This window comes from Ornithorhynchus anatinus, chromosome 5 (assembly GCF_004115215.2).
Source record: "Ornithorhynchus anatinus isolate Pmale09 chromosome 5, mOrnAna1.pri.v4, whole genome shotgun sequence".
NCBI lineage: Eukaryota > Metazoa > Chordata > Mammalia > Monotremata > Ornithorhynchidae > Ornithorhynchus > Ornithorhynchus anatinus.
This window is the reverse complement of record NC_041732.1, coordinates 91,993,192-92,017,177: the sequence shown is the minus strand read 5'-3', so window position 1 is coordinate 92,017,177 and position 23,986 is coordinate 91,993,192. Positions and strand designations below refer to the sequence as shown.

Sequence of the window (23,986 nt, the reverse complement as noted above, 5' to 3'; positions counted from 1 at the left end):
AAGGCGGAGACAGACATTAAAATAAATTTTCGCTAGGGGAAGGGGAAACTATAAGGATATGTCCATAAATGCTGAGCGGGAGATGAATATTGGTAATAATGATAATAATGATGGTATTTGCTAAGTGCTTACTATGTGCCAGGCACTGTACTAAGCTCCAGGGTGGATACAAGTGCTTAGTACAGTGCTCTGCATGCAGTAAGCGCTTAATAAATACGACAGAATGAATACAAGCAAATAGGGTTAGACACAGTCCTTATCCCAAATGGGGTTCATAGTCTCAATCCCCATTTTACAGAAGAAGTAACTGAGGCACAGAGAAGTAAAGTGACTTTCCCAACATCACCCAGCAGATAAGTGGCAATGGAGCCGGGATTAGAACCCAGGTTCTTCTGACTCCCAGGCCCATGCTCTCTCTACTAGGCCATACTGCTTCTCAAGTGCTTAAGGGGTATAGATCCAAGTCATAGACAGCACAGAAGGGAGGGCAAGGAAGAAAAATGATAGCCTAGTCAGGATACGAGGAGAACGATGGCAGAGAAACCAAGGTTGGATAGTGTTCCTGGAGAACGGGGTGGTCCACCCTATCAAAGCCTCCCCAGAGGTCAAGGAGAATCAGGATGGAGTACAGTCCATTAGATTTGGCAAGGAGGAGGTCACTGTGACTTTCAAGAGAGCAGATTTGGTGGTGGTGGAAGGGCAGAGGACTGAAAGCAGGAAAGCAGGAGGGAAAAGACAGACATGTATGAAAGAAAGAAGGGGAGGAAAGAAATTTGGAAGAAAAGCATAGAGATTGTAGCCTAGATGAAAAAGCAAGAGCCACAGGTTCTAATTCCATTTCTGCTATGTCCATTCATTCAATAGTATTTATTGAGCCCTTGCTATGTGCAGAGCACTGTACTAAGCACTTGGAATGTACAATTTGGCAACAAATAGAGACAATCCCTGCCCACTGATGGGCTCACAGTCTAATCGGGGGAGACAGATGGACAAAAACAAGACAACTTAATCACGACAGCTATGTGGCCTTGGGCCAGTCACCTAATCTCTCTGTGTCTCCGTTGCCTCATCTGCAATATGTGGATAAAACAGTTACTCTCCATCCACCTCTGCATCAAACAAAAACTCTTGACCATCTGCTTTAAAGCACCCAATCACTTTGCCCCCTTCTACCTCACCTCATTACTTTCCTACTAAAACCTAGCCTGCACACGTCACTCCTCTAATGTCAAACTTCTCACTGTGCCTCCATCTCATCTATCTAACCACCGGCCTCTCATCCACTTCCTGCCTCTGGCCTGGAATGCTCTCCCTCTTCATATACAACAGCCAATTCCTCTCCCCACCTTCAAAACCTTATTAAAGGCCCACCTACAAGAGACCTTTCCTGACTAAGACCTCCTTTTTCCTTCTCCCACTCCCTTCTGCGTCATCCTGACTTGCTCCCTTTTATTTATCCTCCCTCCTGGCCCCCACAGCTCTTAAGTACGTATCTGTACTTTTATTTACTTATATTAATATGTTTCTCCTTGTAGACTGTAGGTTCCTTGTGGGCAGGGAATGCATCTGCTATACTGTTCTCTCCGAAGTGCTAGTACAGTGCTCTGCACATAGTAAGCGATCGATAAATATGATGGACTGACATATATTCTCTTTGGAACAGGGACTATGTTTTGGGCTGATCATCTTGTACCTATCCAGGCTCTTAGCAGAGTTCTTTGCAAATTGTAAGTACTTAATACCACAGTCAAGGGTTCGGTGATTCTTGCAAACTTCCAACTGAATTGTCAACAAAACCAAAAATCCAGAGAAGAAAAAATTAGGTGAGTGGGGTGGGGGTGATTACAGAGAAAGATGATAAGAAACACATGGGGCAATGTGAAAATAGATGGCACACTTAAAATTTTAACAGATGGAAATTTAAGACAGACATACATCTGGCAGAAGACATTTTCGTTGAAAAGTAATGAATTTGACGGTTGGCAGTATGGGAATCCAGACTAGCATTGTGAATAAATTTTCACCCAAGACTATATAGGGGCAAAACACAGTTCTGAATTGATTTAAAATACTTAACAGGAGATTTACACGGTTTGGCTTTAGCCCCTACAAATGGTTAAATATGTGTTGAAACAGCTAACCACCTGCTCTCCTGTCAGAAACAAGATTTACACAGATATAGTTTTATACAAGCAGTCCTGCTGACACTAATGCTAAGAAGCAGAGCCAGAAAAAGGCAGGTGGCTAAGACAAAATGGCTGCCTGACAGATATATTTTCATATTTCCATAAAGTGAAACTATCCCTATTTTTTTTTTAGTCTGGCAAAAGGTTATCTGCCTAATCCAGAATTGTACTTCTAGATGAAGATTAATTTTCATCAATCAGTGGTACTTACTGAGCTCTTACTGTACTTACAAGTACTATACTAAGCGCTTGGGAGAGAGCGAGACAATACAGTAGGTAGCCATGACCCCTGACCTCAAGGAATTTACAATCTAGTAGAGGAGACAGACTTTAAAATTAATTAGAGGAAGGGAAGATGGCAAATAGAAAAGACATCTAATTACCAGTTAATTTTGCATTGTTACACCTCTGAAAAAAAGGCTTTTTAACAAAAATGGAGCACTTGCTTAGCGTGGCTCAGTGGAAAAAGCCCGGGCTTGGGAGTCATAGGTCATGGGTTCTAATCCCGGCTCCGCCGCTTGTCAGCTGTGTGACCTTGGGCAAGTCACTTAACTTCTCCGTGCCTCAGTTACCTCCTCTGTAAAATGGGATTAAGACTGTGAGCCCTACGTGTGACAACCTGATTATCTTGTATCTACCCCAGTGCTTAGAACAGTGCTTGGCACATAGTAAGCGCTTAACAAATACCAACATCATTATTATTATTATATTCCATACCACTGGTGAGCATTTTTTAATAAGATATCTAAGCTACTATGCAAATTGGCACTCACTTACAGGCCTAAGACCTTAAATAAATTAGACCAACTTTTTTATGGTATTTGTTAAATGCTTACTACGTGCCAAGCACTGTACTAAGCGCTGGGGCAGATGCAAGTTAATCCAGTTGGACACTGTCCCACATGGCACTAACAGTCTTAATCCCTGTTTTACAGATGAGGTAACTGAGGGACTGCAAAATCAAGCGAGTAGACAACTGCCAGAACAGGGACAAGAACCCAGATGCCTTCTGACTCTCAGACCCACGCTCTATCGAGTAGGCCATGCTGCTTCTCAAATAAATCAGGATGTGGGCAAGCATGAATCTGGTCTCCAACGGACCATTTCTCCTTGCCATTGGAAACATCAACATTATGATACGAGAAGGATGGGGCGGCCTGGTGAAACCTTTTCAATCAGTTCGTTCAAATTAAGATCTTGTCTCGAAACATTAACTTGAAATGTGCACAGGCAAGTGGATTGAACCCAGTACAAAAACCACAACTGCTACTAAAGTATTACCTAATTGCAGTTATTATGCCAGGTAATGGACCAGGGCCATAAAATAAATGATCTGTATTAAAGCGTGAATTGAATTAGTGGAAAAATTTGGAAGTGATGTCCTAATATAGAACACCACTGATCATGCCATATGATATTATGTCCAAAGTAGTAATACTCTGATACAAATTAAACTGCCCTGGCCCTGGCATGGGGGGAGGGGAGGGCTCTGCCCCAAGGGTGAACACGTTAGTCAAATCATTTCTATTCTCCATAAAAATATCACTAGATCAATGACAGCAAGACCAATCAGGCAATCAAGAATATAAGGATACGTACAGAAGTACATGTAGGCTAAGGTGAGTATCAGAGTGCTTAAGGGGAATACAGTCAAATGCATAGTTGGTGCAGAAGAGAGGGCAGATAAAGGAAATGAGGGCTTAGGGAAGACTTTTTAGGGGAAAGGTTATTTTTAGGAGGGTTCTGAAGGTGAGGAGAGTGGTGGGCTGTCATATGATGGGCAGACGGCCTGCCCCTTTAGACTGTAAGTTCCTTGTGAGCAGGGTATGTGTCTACCAACTAGGCTGTATTATACTCTCCCAAGCAAATAGTACAGTGCTCTGCATACAGTAATTGATCAGTACCACTGACTGAGTGAAGCAGAGGGAGTTTCAGGCCAGAGAGAAAACACAGGCAAGAGATCAGCAGGAAGATTAGACAAGATCAAAGAGTACGTTGGCAATTGAGGAGTGAAGTGTGCAGGTTGGGTTGGAGTAGGAGATCAGTGTGGTAAAATAGCTGATTGAGTACCTTAAAGCTGACGGTAAGGAGTTTCTGTTTGATATGGAGGTGGATGGGCTGCCTAGTACAGTGCTCTGCACATAGTAAGTGCTAAATAAATATGACTGAATGAATTAGAGGTTCCTGAGGAGTTGGGAGATATGGACTTTTTTTTTGGTTTTTTTCCAGAAAAATTAGCTGGGCAGCAGAGTGAAGTACAGACTGGAGAGGAGACAGATAGGAGGAGGGAAGTCTGTGAGGAGGTGATGCGGTAGTCAAGGTGATTGTAGTTGGATGGAGAGAAAAGGGTGGATTCCGGAGTTGTTATGGAGGTAGAATCGACAGAACCATGATGTGAGGGATGTGAGGGATGAATGAGAGATGAGTCGAGGATAATGCCATGGGTATGGGCTTGTGAGACAGGGAGGATGGCAGTGCTACCTACAGTGATAGGAAAGTCACAGGGAGGATGTGGTTCTGGTGGGAAGATGAGTTGTTTTGGACATGTTAATTTTGAGGTGTCTACGTGACATACAACATCATGTTCTTGGTAGTTGAAGCCATGGGAGTGATTGAGTTCTACAAGGGAGTGGGTGTAGATGGGTGGGGGGGGGACCAAGAATTGAACCTTGAGAGGCCTTCAGTTAGAAAGTGGGAGGAGAAGGGGGAGCCAGCAAAACAGTGTCCAGGAAGTAAGATGTAATTTCCATTTATTTTTACTTATGGTGTTACCATTTAAATGATCTTTGTCTCCTTCCATGCCTCAGACCCCCAACCCTGTTCAATTCACAATAAAATTTTGTGATCATTCCCCCTCCACCTCCCGATTACTAGTATCAACATCCACCTCTCCTCTGGCTCCTTTATCTACCCCCTCTGTACAAAAAATCGTTTGGCTCTAACTCCCTTAGAATTCTCCCTCTCATCTCCCTTTCAGACCACTCCTGTTGACTCCACTTCCTCTTTACCAATTCACCTCTCAACCCGCTTCAATCTAAATGTCCCCCTCTGCACTTCACTGAGACTTTTATGACTAAGGTCTCCCTCGACCCACTTCTTCTAGTCAAAACCAATGGTCTAACTTCAATTCTGATCCCACCTGACTTCTTTGTCATCTTAGACATCGTTAACCAACTTATCCTCAAAACTTCTCTGGTCTTGGTTTCAAGAACAAAGTTCTTTCCTGGTTTTCCCTTTCCATCTCACTCTCTCTGGGAGAACCATCTGCTCACCCACTTTTAACTACCACTTCTACATCAATAACTTCCAAATCTACATCTCCAGCTCCAACATCTATTACCCTTTGCTTCCAGGATATTTATATTTTGAAGTCCTGCTGCCACCTCAATATGTCTAAATCTAAATTTATCCTCCTTTCTCAAGCCTCTTGTCATCCCGATTTTCCTGCTACTGCTAACATCACTCTTTTTCTTCTGAGACTGCTATGACTTCTTCCCTTCATTCCCCACGTGTGAAATATCACAAAAAAATCCTGGACTATAGTATGCTCCAGGATAAAGTGTAACTTTTTATGACACCTTACAGTAAAAACAAGGTATTATAACATCTAAAATTCAAGAATTCCAATTTTTTTAAACATACAGAAAGTACTAAAAGAAGAACACTGAAAGAAAGAAGAATCCTAATAATGGAACACTTACTGTGTACAGATCACTCTAATGTGCATTTGGGAGAATACAATATAACATTTTTGGTAGGTATGTCCCTGGCCCACAACAAGCTTACTCTCCTAATGTCCTGCAGGGTGACCTTGGGCAAGTCATTTAACCTCTTTGTGTCTGAAAAGTGATTAATACTTCCCTCTCAGTATCTCACGGGGACTCTGTGAAAACAAAATGAGATTAAACAATTTCCAAAGTGCTCCGGAAACAAGGAAGCACCATACAAGTTCAAGATTTTATTTAATATCTGTGGTGAGTCCAGGTGAGTCCAAAAGAAATGCAAAAGAAATACAAGACTACTACTGCATGTACTTTCAGTTTGACCTGAAGTTTGATGACATGTCATCTAAAATCTTCACATCCCTGTAATAATAATAATAATGGTACTTGTTAAGGGCTTACTATGTGCCAGGCACTGAGCTAAGGCCAGGAAGGTACCATCTCCATTTTAAATGCATTTCCTTTTCCTTTCTTTTCCTTTAATTTCCCCTGGGATTCAATGGACATTCTGCTACACGCTGATTCAGAATAAATTCTATGGATGTTCTGCTAAACACTGATTCTGATTACTGAGTGAAACCCAATAAAAATCAGCAAACATCTGTTTTAGAATATGAGAGCCTGTAAGTCAGGGGTCAAGTCTATCTGAACTAAGTCTGAACAGTAGGTGGTCCAATAGTTGGAAACTCTAGCCTTGATATTAGATGTACTACTAGAAGGTTTTATTTCTTGCTCATGGATAATACTGAATATTCTAGCAAAACAAAAGAATATCCAAGAACCCACTAATAATGTAAATGGGGGTTCGCAGAACAGCCAAGAGCCTGTACTTTTTTCGTCTTTCTTCTTTACAGCTGTTTCTAAAGCAGCTTAACTGAATAACTTCTGAAACACTGAGCCCCATTGAACTTTGGAAGCAGAGGTGATCTATTGATGTATGATTTACTTAAGGCTGAATGAGAGAGATGAGTCGAGGATAATGCCATGGGTATGGGCTTGTGAGACAGGGAGGATGGCAGTGCTACCTACAGTGATAGGAAAGTCACAGGGAGGTATTTGTGAAGACAAAATACCTCTAGTGAATATCAAAAGTCTGAGCCTTTATTCTGGCCCTCAACCATTACGAAGGCGTACTATTCTGAAAGATTTTAGGGAATGGGACAAATCAAAAGCAAATTTGTTAAAATGATATTTGTACAGTAACCGAGCTCCTCATTGACAGGGAACATGTCTACCAACTTTGTCATGCTGTACTCTACCAAATGCGTAGCACAGTGCTCTGCACGCAGCAAGCACTCAAGTATGATTGACAATTTATCTTTCCTACACAACTTAAGTCACAATTAACCAGACAACAGTTAAATGGTTTCTGGTTTGTTTTATTCCTCATTTATTAGAATTGAGCAGGGTTTCTTTCAAAGAACTCAGGGTGCTATATGGAAATCAGGAATTAAGCCCCAAATACCTACGAAACTGAGAAAAATAAGGGGAGCAAAGAAAGGGGGCAAAAAGGGGGCTTGAAAAATAGGAAAGAGAGGTGACAACAAAAACGAAATCCACCAATGCTACTCCAAACTAAAACACATTACCCTACCCTTCAAATCTTTAGATTGAATTATATCATAACATCCCACAAGTGCTATTAGAAGAGCTCATTTAGTTTCATTTAAAAAATAGAAAACACCGTATTTGAGCTATCCTAAGGGTAATTAAGAGAGATCCAGTACATTTTCCATTTAGACTGACTCATGGCAAGACATAGGCAAAACTGATGTTTGCTTCAAAACACCAAGATGAACCATGGGATCCGTGAGGGAACATCCAAAATCTACAGAAAGCCTAAGCCAAGTAATGGGAAAACACGACTCAGACGGTTGCAGGTGTTTACATGTGATGCTATTCCGGTAACCAGGCGGTAAGCTACCAGAATTATGCAGTTCAGCCAAGAACAGTAGTTGCTAAGCTGAAACTCCTATGTATCTACAACTGTTCTGCCAAGGTGGGGGAAAGCACGCCAGAAAAACAGGGGAAAGGACGGCAGGGTTGGGAGTCTCATCTCCTCTCTCTCAAACTCACCTCGACTAGTTCTTCCTGGTCACTGCTCCCAACCGGTGGCCACTATCCCCTCTACAGCTGCTGTTCCATTTCAGGACTACCCCATCCCCCTGCTGCTCTGCTGCTCTCGGCCATTTAATGGGGACATGTTCAGAAGCACCTTTAAGAACTTTGGAAGATGCTAACTTTTTAATGTGCTGCTTTATCTCTGAGTGTTAAATATATATTTATTTATATTAATGCCAATTTCCGTCTCTAGCTGTAAGCTTGCTGTGGGCAGGGAATGTGTCTGTTTATTGTTGTAATGCCCTCTCCCAAGAGCTTAGTATAGTGCTCTGCACACAGTAAGTGTTCAATAAATGACTGAATAAATATAAATGAAAACCAAGTCAGAAAGCCCATTCACCCGGAAATATTTCATTCATTCATTCATTCATTCAATCAATAGTATTTATTGAGCGCTTACTATGTGCAGAGCACTGTACTAAGCGCTTGGAATGTACAAATCGGTAACAGATAGAGACAGTCCCTGCCCTTTGACGGGCTTACAGTCTAATCGGCGGAGACAGACAACAAGAACATATTCCCAATTAGATATGAATTTTTTAAAAAACAGGGTAGAATGGTCTCCAAAGAAGCTATAATCTGCAAACAGCCTGACCCTACGAGTTCTACCCTGCTTGGAATTAATGGATTTTTAGGATGTGGTAGGGCTTCTCTACAGCCTAATCAACCTCTCAATAGGCAGGGATCTGTACTTTTCTGGCCCCTTGATAATCCATTCAGCCCAGACAGGAACAGCCAGGTGTTCAGGCACTTGATGGTTGTTATAATAATAACTATTATGGCACTTGTTAAACACTCACCATGTACTAAATACTGTGTTAAGAGGTGGGATATATACAATACAATCATATCAAATACAGTCCCTGTCTTTCCATGAGGCTCACACCCTAAAGGAGCAAGACAACAAGCATTTAATGCCCAGTTTTCAAATGAGGGAATTGAGGAAAAGAGAAGTTAGGTGACTTGCCCAAGGTCACAGAGCAGGCAGGTGTGGAACTGGTATTAAACCCCTGGTCTCCTGATTCCCAGTCCTGTACTCTCTCCACCAAGTCTATCAATCAATTAAGGGTATTTATTGAGTGCTTACTGGGTGCAGAGCACTGTACTGAGCACTTGGGAGAGGACAATAGAACAGAGATGGTAGACATGTTTCCCTGCCCACAAGGAGCCTATGTTCTAGAAGGATAGCGAGACATTCAAATAAATTACAGATGGGCACATAAGTGCTGTGGTGCTGACAGTGGGGTGAATATTCAGTGCTTCAAGGGTACAGATCCAGGACTGTCCACTGCCTGTTTTATATTACAGTGCACAGTAGTCTCCCCTGGTAATATCAAAAAGGCACTCTCACCCTCCATGGTGATGTAATGGACAGAAGCTTCCCATTCTTCACTGCAACAGAGAGGAGGCTTTGGTGATGGATGAATGGGTGTATTCTGCTATTAAATGTGCAGTTTGATAAATCCAGATTCACCTTATTGCACCTAAGTGCTTTAAGAAAGACGTCCTGTTCCCCTGGCTTCCCATTAGATTGTAAACTCGTTATAGGCAGGGAACTTGTCTACCAACTCTGTTATCATGTACTCACCCAAGTGCTTAGTACGGTGCTCTATACATAGTAAGCGCTCAAAAAATGATTAATTTATTGATTTTCACCCTCCCCTACTACAAGTCCATTTCTCTGGGTTCTACAGATCTCTTGTAACACCACGGGTAAATTTCCCCTTCATCCTTGACCTGTTCTTGGGCTGATCCTCCACCTTCTCCTCACCACCATCATTGAGATTTGCCTCTCTATAAAGACTGTTTCCCCTGCTGTGTGCTCAAGATGAGGCATCTTCTCCCCATCTCACCGCTAAAGTGGGGAGGAATTGGCCTGTTCTTCAATCCCCATTGTCACTGTCTCGTCCCTCCCTTCTTCTCTGAATCCTGCCTTGTTCATCTTTACCATCACCTACAACTAGTTGCCACCATCCTCCTGGTCTTATCACTTTAGATGCCCAAGTTCTTATCTTCCTACTCTCGCTCTTTTCTTTCTCTGAATTTTGGGGATATCATCCTCCGTAATGATGATCTCTCTGACCTGCCAGACATCCATTTCCTTTCACCTCTCAATTCTAGTGACCTCCTTCAGCCCATTCAGTGTGGACACACCCTAGATCTAATCACTTCAAAACACGGTACCATCTCTAGCCTCGCTGACTGTGACCCCAACCTTCTGGCCTATCGTCTCACCTGCACCCTCAATACCTGAGAATTGGTCTTCACCTCTTTCCATGACCTCTGGACTCTGAACTAACTCATTCTTATCCTATCATACTCTTGTGGACTCTCTGCCCGTCCTGCCTCCCCTTGACGCAAAAACACACGCCCTCGGCTGAGCCTTCCCCACAAGTCTCACCTCCCTTGTAGGCACCTCCCTTCACCATTTTCCCACTACCAACCCCAGGCCAGTCACCCCCAATCTGGTCTCCCCTCACCCTACCCCTGGTCCTCTTCCTCTACTCCTGCAGCTGAACACAGCTGGCAGAAATCCAGGCACCGGGCTGATTTCTGCCATTACAAGTTCAGTCTGTCCTGCTATGGCTCAGTTCTCTTTCACTAGACCACTCTTCTATTCCATCTCTTTCGGTGTCTTTCGTGGGCTCGTCTTCCTCCTCCAATGCCCTAACAGTGGGGGTCCCTCAAGGTTCAGTTCTGGATCCCCTTCTATTCTCCATCTACACCCACTCCCTTGGAGAACTCACTAGCTCCCATGGCTTCAACTACCACCTCTATGCGGATGATATCTAAATCTACATCTCCAACCCCGATCTCTCTCCCTCTCTGCAGTCTCGCATTTCCTCCTGCCTTCAAGACATCTCTACTTGGAAGTCCTCCCATCATCTCAAGCTTAACGTGTCCAAAACTGAACTCCTTATCTTCCCACTTAAACCCTATCCTCCCCATCACTTTCCCATCACTGTAGATGACACCACCATCCTTCCTGTCTCACAAGTCTGTAGCTTTGGCATTATCCATGGCTTCTCTCTCACATTCAACCCGTCACTTAATCCTGTCAGCTCCACCTTCGCGACATCACTAAAATCCATCCTTTCCTTTCCATCCAAATGGCTACCATGTTAATACAATCGCTCCATCCTATTCCGCCTGGATTACTGTATCAGCCTCCTTGCTGACCTCCCTGCCTCCTGTCTCTCCCCACTTCAGTCCATACTTCACTCTGCTGCCTGGATCATTTTTCTACAGAAACGTTCAGGACATGTCTCCCTACTCCTCAAGAAACTCCAGTCACTGCCCTTCCACCTCTGCATCAAACACTGGCTTTACCATTGGCTTTAAAGCAATCAGCTTGCCTCCTACTTCACTTTACTACTCTCCTACTACAACCCAGCCCCTCTAATGCACCTCTAATGCCAACCTTCTCACTGTACCTCAATCTCATCTATCTTGCCAGCGACTTGCACGCATCCTGCCTCTGGCCTGAAGCACCTTCCCTCCTCAGGTTTCGCCCCCTTTACAGCTTTATTGAAAGCACAGGTCTCCTCCAAGAGCCCTCCTTTTCTCTTCTCCCACTCTCTTCTGCATCACCTTAACTTGTTTCCTTTACTCATCGCCCCCTCCCAGCCCCTCAGCACTTATGTACATATCTGTAAGTTATTTATATTAATGTCTGTCTCTCCCTCTAAACTGTAGGCTCATTGTGGGCAGGGAATGTGTCTATTATTACACTCTCCCAAGTGCTTAGTAGAGAAGCAGCGTGGTTCAGAGAAGCAGCGTGGCTCAGTGGAAAGAGCATGGGCTTTGGAGTCAGGGCTCATGAGTTCGAATCCCGGCTCTGCCACTTGTCGGCTGTGTGACTGTGGGCAAGTCACTTAACTTCTCTGTGCCTCAGTTCCCTCATCTGTAAAATGGGGATTAAGACTGTGAGCCCCACGTGGGACAACCTGATTCCCCTATGTCTACCCCAGCGCTTAGAACAGTGCTCGGCACATAGTAAGCGCTTAACAAATACCAACATTATTATTATTAGAGTGCTCTGCACACATTAAGCACTCGATAAATATGACTGAATGAATCAATCTTATTTACCTGGTGCTCTGAGTAGAGCACTGTACTAAGCGCTTGGGAGAGTACAATATGACAGAGTTGGCAATCACATTCCCTGACTACAAGGAGCTTAGAGTCTAGAGGACTTACAGTGTAGTAATTTTCCAGATCCCCATCAACATTTCCAACATTCTAACCTTCTTCTGAAATCTAGGAGCCCCTATAATCTCCTCTTCTAACCTCTGATGACCATGCCATCTACATTGCTGGAAAAATTGACACCATCAGGCTTGAACTCTCCAAAGATTCCCATCATTCCCTCAACACTATACTACCCTCTCCTCTTTCTCTTGCTTTTTCTCTGTTTCTCAAAAAGATGTCTTCCACCTATAGTGTACATCCATTTCCTAAGCTTTTGCTACTGTCCTAATAAGAGTAAAAATATATATTAAGTGCTTATTATGAGCCTAACTGTACTAAGCACTTATTACGAGATAAAAGATAACCAGATTGGACACAGTCTCTGCCCCTCTTGGGTCTCACAATCTGTTCACTGTACCTCAATCTCATCTATCCATCTAATAACAATAATAATAATAATAATAGTGGTATTTGTTAACCACTTACTCTGTGCCAGGCACTGTACTAAGTGCTGGGGTGGACACAATCAAATCGGGTTGGACACAGTCCCTGTCCTGCATGAGACTCACAGTCTTAATTCCCATTTTACAGATGATTTAACTGAGGTACAGAGAAGTTAAGTGTCTTGCCCAAAGTCACGCAGCAGGCAAGAGGCAAAGCTGGGCCTTTGTTCTATACATTAGAGAAGCAGTGTGGCTCAGTTGAAACAGCCCAGGATCGGGAGTTAGAGGTCTTGGGTTCTAATTCCGACTCCGCCACTTGTCAGCCTTGTGACTTTGGGCAAGTCACTTAACTTCTCTGTGTCTTGGTTACCTCATCTGTAAAATGGGGATTGAGACTGTGAGCCCCACGTGGGACAACCTGATTACCCTGTATCTCCCCCAGTGCTTAGAACAGTGCTTGGCACATAGTAAGTGCTTAACAAATACCATCGTTATTATTATTAAGCCACACTATTTCTCTGTTGAAGCACACATATCCGCTCTCTTCTTCCTAAATCACATAAACCTATCAGCTCCCTCTAGCACTTAGACATTTATATCATTCAGCACTTACATTTGTGTTGATTCAATTTTGTGTTCAATATATTAATTGTGATTTCAATTAAATTAAATTGAGAAGCAGTGTGACCTAGTGGATCGAGCACAAGTCAGAATCAGAAGGACCTGGCTTCTAACCCAGGCTTCTCCACTTGCCCAAGGTGACCCAGCAAATAAGTCACTTCACCTCTCCATGCCTCAGTTTCCTCATCTGTAAAATGGGGATTAAGACTGTGAGAAAACTGTGAGCCCCACTTGGGACAGGGACTGTGCCTAATCTGATTACTTGTAATTACCCCAACACTTAGTAAAATGCCTGACACAGAGAAAGCACTTAACTAATACAAAAAAAAGATTACTTTGTAAATGTTTTTATGTCCATCTCCCCTATTAAGTGTAAGCTTTATGTGGGCAAGGAATTTGCCACTCCTCTATATGGTACTTTTCAAGTCCTTATTATAATACATCACACCCAGTGGGTAGTTGATAAATATTACTGCTGTTAGTAGTCTAAAGCAAAGAGATGCCTTTTCTTCTTACCATGGGAAACTTCATTTTCCAAAACACAAAATTAATGGATAAATACTAAAGAGGTTACTTCTCATAAGCTAAAGTAGACCGGGGAAAACCCAGCAGGGGAGGGGTGGCCAGAAGATTTGCTGAAGGACAAAGTGCCGATTTCTACCCTGCAAATGCATTTGAACCATCTGGGGCACAACTGCTCCTATTCATTTTCCTCCTTTGTTCATTCAGGATGTGAAGTAACACAAACAAGCAGTGGCACTATTAAATGAGAAACTGCAGAAGGAAAAAAGTATTTTTTTCCTATTTTGTTTTCAAAAGCAGCTGGTTCAAAAACAAGGAAAAACTTGTTCACTTGAAAAATAAAAAAAGGAACACATTACTCACAACAACCCCACACTCACTGTTTCTTTCCTTTTCCTTGACAGAGCCGTCAAGCAAAGGATTTACTGTGTATCTGGAAGTAAATAATATAACATTTTCTCAGGAACCAGACCCAGGAGCCAGGGTTGCGATGGTTTTAAATGAGCAAAGCCCCTTCGCTATTTATTTACTAGAATATCAAACTGTTATTTATATAGGACTGTTACAACTAGACCCAACCAGATCAACCCACCACATGAATCTGTGGGAATAACCGAAAAGGGATTCATCAGTAAGGCAAGAAGGACTTTATTTCACTACTGGAGATTAGAATTGAATGAAATTAATCTTTCTTTCAAAGAGCAGTGTGGCCTTGTGAATAGAGCAAGGGCCTGGGAGTCAGGAAGATCTGACTTCTAATCCCGGCTCCATGACTTGTCTGCTATGTGACCGTGGGCAAATTGCTTAATTTCTCTGTGTCTCAGTTACCTTAATGAAATAGGGATTAAGACTTTGAGCCCCATGTGGGACATGGATTTTGTTCAACCTGATTAGCTTGGATCTACCCTAGCCCTTAGTACAGTGCTTGGCACAAAGTAAGTGCTTAAATACCAACATTATTATTATTATTAAAAAAAATCTTCCCTGCTTTCAAAACAAATACATGATGAACTAGTTGCAGTAGTTTTAATAGCTAACTTCAGTTCACTACTATAATTTTGTTGACTACCTTTAATTATGTCTTTAAAAAGATGTTACGTCTTCAGAGATTGCTGCCAATTTAGCATATAAATATTTTAACAGTAACCCAATTCTGCAGAAATAGACAATCCATGGATCAACAAGAACAATAAAATATCTTTCAGCAAGGTGGGCTCTCCTGGAATTTATCAAGGTTCGTTGGTCATCATCCAGCTGAACTCAATAGCACACTTTTGAATAGGATTAGAAAACTGTCAGTGGCCAAAGGAGAGGAGATGTGAGGGAGACGTAGTTGAGCTCGCCCCTCACGCATCCGTGCCAGCGCCCAGACTCCTGGCTCTCTATTCATTCCTCTTAAGACCTCTCGTCATAAATTTGTTTAGCTCTGTCACCCCAGGGAGAGTGTAAGCTCCTCGTGGGCAGCGAATGTGTCACTTCTTCATTCTGTACTTTCCAAATGCCTGGGTCAGGGAGCAGCATCAAGTGGAAACTCAATATATGCTACTCCTCCTCATTCAGTTGATGGTGTTTATCTACTATTAATTCTCTACTTTTAAATTTGCAGCTATTTTGACCTAACTACTCTCTGAAAATTTTCAATGGCAAAACCGCCAGTGGGTTCAGAACTTGATGAAATAAGGACTCCCCTTTCCCTTGTTCCTTCTCTCAGATTTCCAAAGAGGATTCATTCATTCATTCAATAGTATTTATTGAGTGCTTACTATGTGCAGAGCACTGTACTAAGCGCTTGGAATATACAATTCAGCAACAGATAGAGACAATTCCTCCCCATTGCCAGGTTTACAGTCTAATCGGGGGAGACAGACAAAAACAATAGCAATAAATACTACTACTACTAATAATGTTGGTATTTGTTAAGCGCTTACTATGTGCAGAGCACTGTTCTAAACGCTGGGGTAGATACAGGGTAATCAGGTTGTCCCACATGAGGCTCACAATTAATCCCCATTTTACAGATGAGGGAACTGAGGCACAGAGAAGTGAAGTGACTTGCCCACAGTCACACAGCTGACAAGTGGCAGAGCCAGGAGTCGAATCCTTGACCTCTTTCTCCGAAACCCAGGCTCTTTCCACTGAGACATGCTGCTTCCCCCAATAATTAGAATCAAGGGGATGTACATCTCATTAACAAAATAAATAGGGTAATAAAAATATATGCAAATGAGCAAAATATATACAAATGAGCAAAGATGATCTGGACACCAAGCTATTGGTTTGATTTAGTTTAATTCAGACCCAGAGTAAAGGGAATGAACCTAAGTCATTTATCTTTTAAAATTACTCATATCCTGGTTAAGAATCATCGGTCTCAGGTTGAATTACATTTAATGTGAGAACATAAAAATACATAGGTAAGATTTTAATACTAATGTGAAAAGTAAAAATAAATTATTTGAAAAAGAGGGCTCATATATAGGTTTGGTTTTTTTGCACACTAACCATTTCGCATTAGACAGTGCACCACGCACCAAGACCAACTTTTTAAACATCCAGTAACGTGCTTACTGGAGTATGTAGCATTTTGCTTCCCCAAAATGAATCTCCAAGTGGTAAGTCAGGCTTCTCTTTTAAAAACCCTAACGAAAACATCAAATAGCATTTGTCTTACTTACTTCTTTTGCACTCTTAATTTTGGTCAGGAAGGTGTGCAGCTCCATTGTCTCCGCAAACAATGCCCGACATACTGCCTGGTAGTGGTTTGGGGCTTCTGATCTGGTGGGGAGATGGGCAGCACACAACTGCAAAAAGGGGGAGAAAGAAAATAACAGAAACTCACTTTTCCAGTACAGCAGAGAGGTGGACATTGTGTCCATTTACCATTTTTCAGGTCTGCATAAAAAGACAACACTAGACATCTTTTCCTGAAAGATGTCATTAATATTTAACCCTCTAAATACAAAAGTTGCAAAAAAAATTACCAATTAATGAGTAAGCCCGAATTTCTTCTTGGGGACTCTAGAGAATGCCACATTAGCCCCTTGGTGTCACAAAAGTGAAAACTCCCTCCCTCCTTTCTCTTCCCACATTCTCCAATTGGAGCCAATGGAAAGCAGGTTGGCCTAGTGGAACAATTACGGACCTGGGAGTCAGAGGACCCGGGTTCTAATCACACCTCTGCCGACTGTCTGCTGTGTGACCTTGGGCAAGTCACTTAACTTCCCTGTGCCTCAGTTCCTCAACTGTAAAATGGGGATTCCATACCTGTTTTTCCTCCTACTTAAACAGTGAGCCACATGAGAGACAGGGACTGTGTCCAACATGATTAACTCATATCTACCCCAGAATTTAGAACAGTGCTTGACACATAGTAAGCACATAAATACCAAAATTAATATAAATATTGAGAGCTTGTGTGCAGTACACTGTACTGAACGCAACGCACCAAAGAGTACAAGAGAGTAGGTGGACACGATCCCTGCCCTCAAGGAGCTTGCAATCTAGTGGAAGAAATGGACATTAAAATAAATTACAGAGAGGGGAAGTGGTAGAGTATAAAGATATGTCCTATAAGTTCTGGGCTTGGGATGGGGCTGTATCAAAGTGCATAAGAGATTCAGACTCCAGTGCAAAGGTGATGCAGAGGGAGGGAAAACAAGATGGGGAAATGAAGAGATTAGTGAGGGAAGGATTCTTGCACAAGATATGGTTTTAGAAAAGCTTTGAAGCCGGGAAAAATGGTGATCTATCTTTGTCTCTTTGTCTATCTCGCCGCCAAACTCGGCCGCATCCTGCTCTCTGGCCTGGAATGCCCTCCCTCTTCATATCTGACAGATGATCACTGTCTCCGGCTTCAAAGCCTTTAATAAGGCACATCTCCTCCAAGTGGCCTACCTCAAATAGCTCCTCACTTCCTTTTCTACCACTCCCTTCTGCATCATCCTTGAACGTGGATTTGCACCCTGTCCTCACCTCTCCCTCATCCCCACATTCATTCATTTGGTCATTCATATTTATTGAGCGCTTGCTGTGTGCTGAGCATTGTACTAAGTGCTTGGGAGAGTACAAGATAACAATAGACAATAGGTACATATCCATAATTTACTTAATTTAGAGAAGCAGCATGGCTCAGTGGAAAGAGCCCGGGTTTGGGAGTCAGGGGTCATGGGTTCGAATCCCAGCTCTGCCACTTGGCAGCTGTGTGACTGTGGGCAAGTCACTTCACTTCTCTGGGCCTCAGTTAACTCATCTGGAAAATGGGGATGAAGACTATGAGCCTCACGTGGGACAATCTGATGAGCCTGCATCTCCCCCAGTGCTTAGAACAGTGCTCGACACATAGTAAGTGCTTAACAAATACCAACATTATTATTATTATTACTTATTAATATTAATGTCTGTATTCCCCTGTAGAATGTAAGCTCGTTGTGGGCAGGGAATGTGTATCATCTGTTATATTGGACTCTCCCAAGTGCTTAGTATAGTGTTCTGCACCCAGTAAGGACTCAAAAAAATAGGATCGATTGATTGATCTGTTGGATGAAAGGAAAAGGACTTCCAAGGGGAGGGCGGAAGAGAGCAAGTGATTCATTTTAATGGTACTTGTTAAATGCTATGTGCCAGGCACCGTACTACGGGGTGGGGTAGATATAAGCTAATCAGGTTGGACACAGTCCATGTCCCACGTGGGGTTCACAGATCGATGGTGAGAAAGACAAGATCGAGGTACAGTAAATCGCGCGGTGTTAGAGGTACAAAGTGTGCGCGGTGGGTTGTAGTGGGAGACGAGTGAGGTTGTGTAGGAGGGGGATGGTGCGTTGGTTACATAATTCAGCGATGACATTCATCTCTGGCTTGTCTGCGGACATCCTCTGCTGTTCCACTATAGGGTTTGCCACTTGTGGGATGCTATATTATCTGTAACTTTTTCAGGTGCACATCCTAGAACTTTTTCGTTCTGAAAAGCATAACCACTCCTCTCTAGACTATAAGGTCATATGGACAGGGACTATGTCTACAAACTGTTTTTCCCTGTAATCTCCCATGCATTTAGGACAATATTCTGCTCATAGTAAGGGCTCAATAAATACCCCTAAGTGATTCTAAATATGTTTCTATTCATCGACATACAAGATCTCCTCTATTGGGCCTTTAAGGATTTGGGATGTTGCTCTGTTGAGTGGAAACAGTTTCTCAGAGGACTGAGTGTGTAGTCTGACATCAATCTCCAGATTCTTTGTTAGGTCCTCTATATATTGGGTATTGTATTGTAAGGCTATGTATTTATGCATAATAATAATAATTATGGTATGTATGTTCTCTATGTATTGCATAACTGCATAAGCTAATCAAGCTAGTTCACAATCAATCAATGGTATTTCCCGAGTGCCTTCATCTTCCCTCTTCATATCTGACAATTACTCTCCCCACCTTCAAAGCCTATTGAAAGCACATCTCCTCTAAGAGACCTTTCCTGACTGAGCCTTCATTTCCTTTTCTCCCACTCCCTTTCTCCCAAGTCGTCCTGATTTGCTCCCTTTCTCCCTGCCCCTAGCCCCACTGCACTTATGTACATAGCTGTTATTTATTTATTCATATTAAGGTCTGACTCTTCCTCTAGACTGTAAGTTCGCTGTGGGCAGGGAATGTTACTGTTATATTGTAGGCAAGGATCAGGTCTAGCGATTGTTATACTGTACTCTCCCAAAAGTTTAATACAGTGCTCTGCACACAGTAAGCGTGATCAGTGAATACAACTGGTTGACAGATTTACTGTGTGCAGAGCACTGTACTAAGGGGTTGGGAGAGTATAATACAACAGAGTTGGTATACACATTCCCCCCCCCCCCCCCCCAAGGGGCTCACAGTCTAGAGTTTATTCACAGCCTGGATTTATCCACTGGAGATGGAGAAAAGACTGGGAGTGATTTTAATAATAATAATAATGTTGGTATTAGTTAAGCCTTACTATGTGCAGAGCACTGTTCTAAGCGCTGGAGGAGATACAAGGTAATCAGGTTGTCCCACATGTGGCTCAGTCTTAATCCCCATTTTATAGATGAGGTCACTGTGTCACAGAGAAGTGAAGTGACTTGCCCACAGTCACACAGCTGACAAGCGGCGGAGCCCGAATTCAAACCCATGACCTCTGACTCCCAAGCCCGGGCTCTTTCCCCTGAGCCATGCTGCTTTTCTAATAAAGATGATGGCATTTGTTAAGTACTTACTATGTGCAAAGCACTGTTCTCAGCGCTGGGGAGGATACAAGGTGATCAGGTTGTCCCACGTGGGGCTCACAGTCTAAACCTCCATTTTACAGATGAGGTCACTGAAGCATAGAGAAGCAAAGTGACATGCCCAAAGTCACACAGCTGACAAGCGGCAGAGCCAGGATTTGAACCCATGACCTCTGACTCCCCAGCCCGTGCTCTTTCCACGGAGCCACGCTGCTTCCCCCAAGATCAAGTAAAGTGATCTGCAAACAACAGGTGTTCAATAAATAGTAATGATGAAGATTTGATAAACTTTTCAGTAGTTTCAGAGCCCAGCATGTGGTCAAATGGTGTTATAAGGACTGAAATTGATATCTTATACCAAAGCACTCAAAAATGTGTCAAAGCACTTAAAAATGTGTCAAAGTAATTGATTTCCTGCTGTCAGAGAAGCAGTGTGGCCTAAAGGAGAAGCCAGGGTCCAGTGGAAAGATCATAGGTCTGGGAGTCAGAGAACCTGGCTTCTAATCCCAGCTGTATCACTAACCTTGGGCAAGTCACTTCATTTCTCTGTGCCTCAGTTTCCCCATCGGTAAAATAGGGACTCAATTCTTCCACCCTCTTAGACTGCGAGCCCCACATGGCTCAAGGACTGTGTCCCACCTGATTGCCTTGTATTTAATGCAGCACTTAGTACAGTGATTGACACAGAGTAAGTGCTTAGCAAATACCACATTAATAATAAGGAATACCAAAAGTGAACGCAGGTTTATCCAAATCAAGGAGCTGCACTGACAATCATGTACATCTGTCCTTTCTTGCTTCCTCCCCTATTATATATAATTAATGCACAAATCTCTGCCCACTGAAAGACTTTGCACTTAATATTTTCCTAAATACTTAGTAACAATAAATTGAGGCTAACTTAATCCTGTTAAATTCTTTTTAATTGAGACTTAAGTCACCTTTCAGCTTGTAGAAAAGTTGCTGATTCACACCCAATGTTGTAGGTTCTTATTTTCTGCTGACTTCATACTAAGGAAACAGCATTTTGCTGATATGGCTAAGATTATTCTGCGGTGATTCATCCAAGACACAATTTTCTTTCCCTTTTGTTAAGATAAAATAGCAAATTCAAAAAATATTTGGGTACTGAAAATTCCCCCAAAATATTTTTGTACTTGAGTTATGGAGGAGATAGATGATCAACTTTGATTTCTATGATTTTATCCAGCTAGTCCAAAAACAATCCTTTATGTACTGCTTTTACTAAAGTCCTACTAAGCAAGATTATAAGATATTTTAATGACAAAGTGCTGTGATGCGGCAAGTTCATTCTTAGAAAATGGTACCGGATTCATTCAATCAATTCAAAAGTATTTACTGAGCGCTTACTATGAGCAGAGCATTGTACTAAGCGCTTGGAATGTACAATTTGGCAACAGATAGAGACAAATCCCTGCCCACTGATGGATTTACAGTCTAATCAACCGGATCACCAGATCACATTGCTAGAGTTTTGTCACGGGTACACAGAGAAGAATAATGCTAAAGGGTAGACTATTTTAGCTAGAGAAAAACAAGATTAATCAGGCTCAGAATTCTAGTTTTAATTTGCTGCTGATTTTGTTCACAGAAAATAATGTAGGTATTATTGGACATTAAAATGTGTTACATAAGCACTTCTATTCTATGAAGTAATAACATTTCAAAAATGCTTTCAGATAAATGAGACTATATGGTTGGTCCAGTGAACCTGAAGTGTTCCACTTTTGTTCCAATTTTTTAATTAATTATAATAATTATTAGGTACGTCCCGTGTGCCGAGCACTGTGCTCAACACTGGGGTAGATACAAAGTAATCGGACTGGGGGCACTATCCCTGTTTTATTGGCATATGACAAACTACAGCGTTGGGAGAACAGTTACCTTACCCCAGTTGTAAAGATGAGGAAACGAGGCAAAGAGGTTAAGTGACTTGCCCCAAATCACCCAGCAGGCCATGGGCCAAAAACTGGGATTTGAACCTGGATCTCTTAACATCCAGTCCCAAGCTCTTCCAATTAGCCCATGCTGCCTCCTTGACAGATGCTTTTCAATGAGAATAACACATCTCGAAGAGAGGGACTATCTAATTTGTGGTTTGATCAATCATATTTAACCTCTTTCTATGTACAGAGCACTGTACTAAGCGCTTGGGAGAATATAACAAGAAACAGACACATTCCCAGCCCACAAAGAGCTTACAGTCTAGAGAGGGAAAAAGACATTAATATGATGGATATATACATAAGGGCTGAGAAGTCGAGGGTGGGGTGACTGAATGCATGAAGATCCAAGTGCAGAAATGACACAGAAGGGAGACTGTGTCTGGGAAACAGGAGTCTGGGAAGGTCTCTCGGAGATTATTTTGTACTTTCCCAAGTGCTTAGCATAGTGCTCTGCACATAGTAAACACTCATTCATTAATTCATTCAACCGAATTTACTGAGGTGCTTACTGTGTGCAGAGTGCTGCACTAAGCACTTGGGAGAGTACAATAAATAATGACAATAATAATAATTGTGGTATTTGTTAAGCGCTCACTATGTGCCAGGCACTGTATTAAGCGCTGGGGTGGATGCAAAGAAATTTGGTGGGACACAGTCCCTGTCCCACGTGGGGCTCACAGTCTTGATTCCCCATTTTACAGATGACAGAACTGAGGAACAGAGAAGTAAAGTGACTTGCCCAGGGTCACAAAGCAACAACTGGTGGAGCCAGGATTAGAATCTATGACCTGACTCCCGGACCTGTGCTCTATCCACTACACCATGCTGCTTCTCAACAATACCATTAAATACCATTGATGAGGATGATAGGACCTTCCACGAGTGACACTGTGGAGTGGTTTTGAGTATTTTATCTGAGCTAATTATTCTGTTAAACACCATTTATCTTCTTCCTCTGAATGTGGCAGGGATTAGAGAAGCAGCATGTCTAAGTGGGATGAGTGGGGATTGGGAGGTGACGGGTTCGAATCCCAGCTCTGCCACTTGTCAGCTGTGTGACTGTGGGCAAGTCACTTCACTTCTCTGGGCCTCAGTTCCCTCATCTGAAAAATGGGGATGAAGACTGTGAACCTCACGTGGGTTCTACCCCATATCTACCCCGGGGCTTAGAACAGTGCTCGGCACATAGTAAGCACTTAAAAAATACCAACATTATTATTATTAACATTACTATTAAAATCAATTAAACATTTCAGAGGTAGAACTAGAACCTGGGACTCCTGACTCCCAGTCCCCTGATCTTCACACAATCCTGCCTTTCAGGATTTATGTTTTCATCCATATTCAAAGGTCAGAGAATTCAGCATTATGTAAATAGTACAGACTCACCAGTTTTCTTAGGTTTCAGTCTAAATAGCCTGAAGCATGCTGGTAACTAAGACACTCTAAAGTTAACAGTAATCACAACTCAACAATCAAGGTCAAACAAAAGGGCGCTATTTAAGTGCAGTTCCATTCATTCATTCATTCATTCATTCATTCAATAGTATTTATTGAGCGCTTACTATGTGCAGAGCACTGTACTAAGCGCTTGGGATGAACAAGTCGGCAACAGATAGAGACAGTCCCTGCCGTTTGACGGGCTTACGGTCTAATCGGGGGAGACGGACAGACAAGAACGATGGCAATAAATAGAGTCACGGGGAAGAACATCTCGTAAAAACAATGGCAACTAAATAGAATCAAGGCGATGCACAATTCATTAACAAAATAAATAGGGTAATGGAAATATATACAGTTGAGCGGACGAGTACAGTGCTGAGGGGATGGGAAGGGAGAGGGGGAGGAGCGGAGGGAAAGGGGGAAAAGAGGGTTTAGCTGCGGAGAGATAAAGGGGGGGTGGCAGAGGGAGTAGAGGGAGAAGAGGAGCTCAGTCTGGGAACGCCTCTTGGAGGAGGTGAGTTTTAAGTAGGGTTT

At 42.5% G+C, this 23,986-nt stretch overlaps 1 protein-coding gene across 8 annotated transcripts in view; it reads right to left on the bottom strand.

The window, feature by feature from the left end:
- Nucleotides 1-23,986, bottom strand: part of SPIRE1 (spire type actin nucleation factor 1) — a 183,543-nt gene that overhangs the window by 64,991 nt on the left and 94,566 nt on the right. For all 8 annotated transcript variants that reach the window (XR_003759843.2, XM_029066004.1, XM_029066008.1 and 5 more), the window contains exon 4: nt 16,482-16,607. Coding sequence is in view for 7 of the 8 variants with exons in the window: in XM_029066004.1 (XP_028921837.1) it covers nt 16,482-16,607 (126 nt within the window). In the remaining variant the exon portion in view is untranslated. The remainder of the gene's footprint in view (nt 1-16,481; nt 16,608-23,986) is intronic.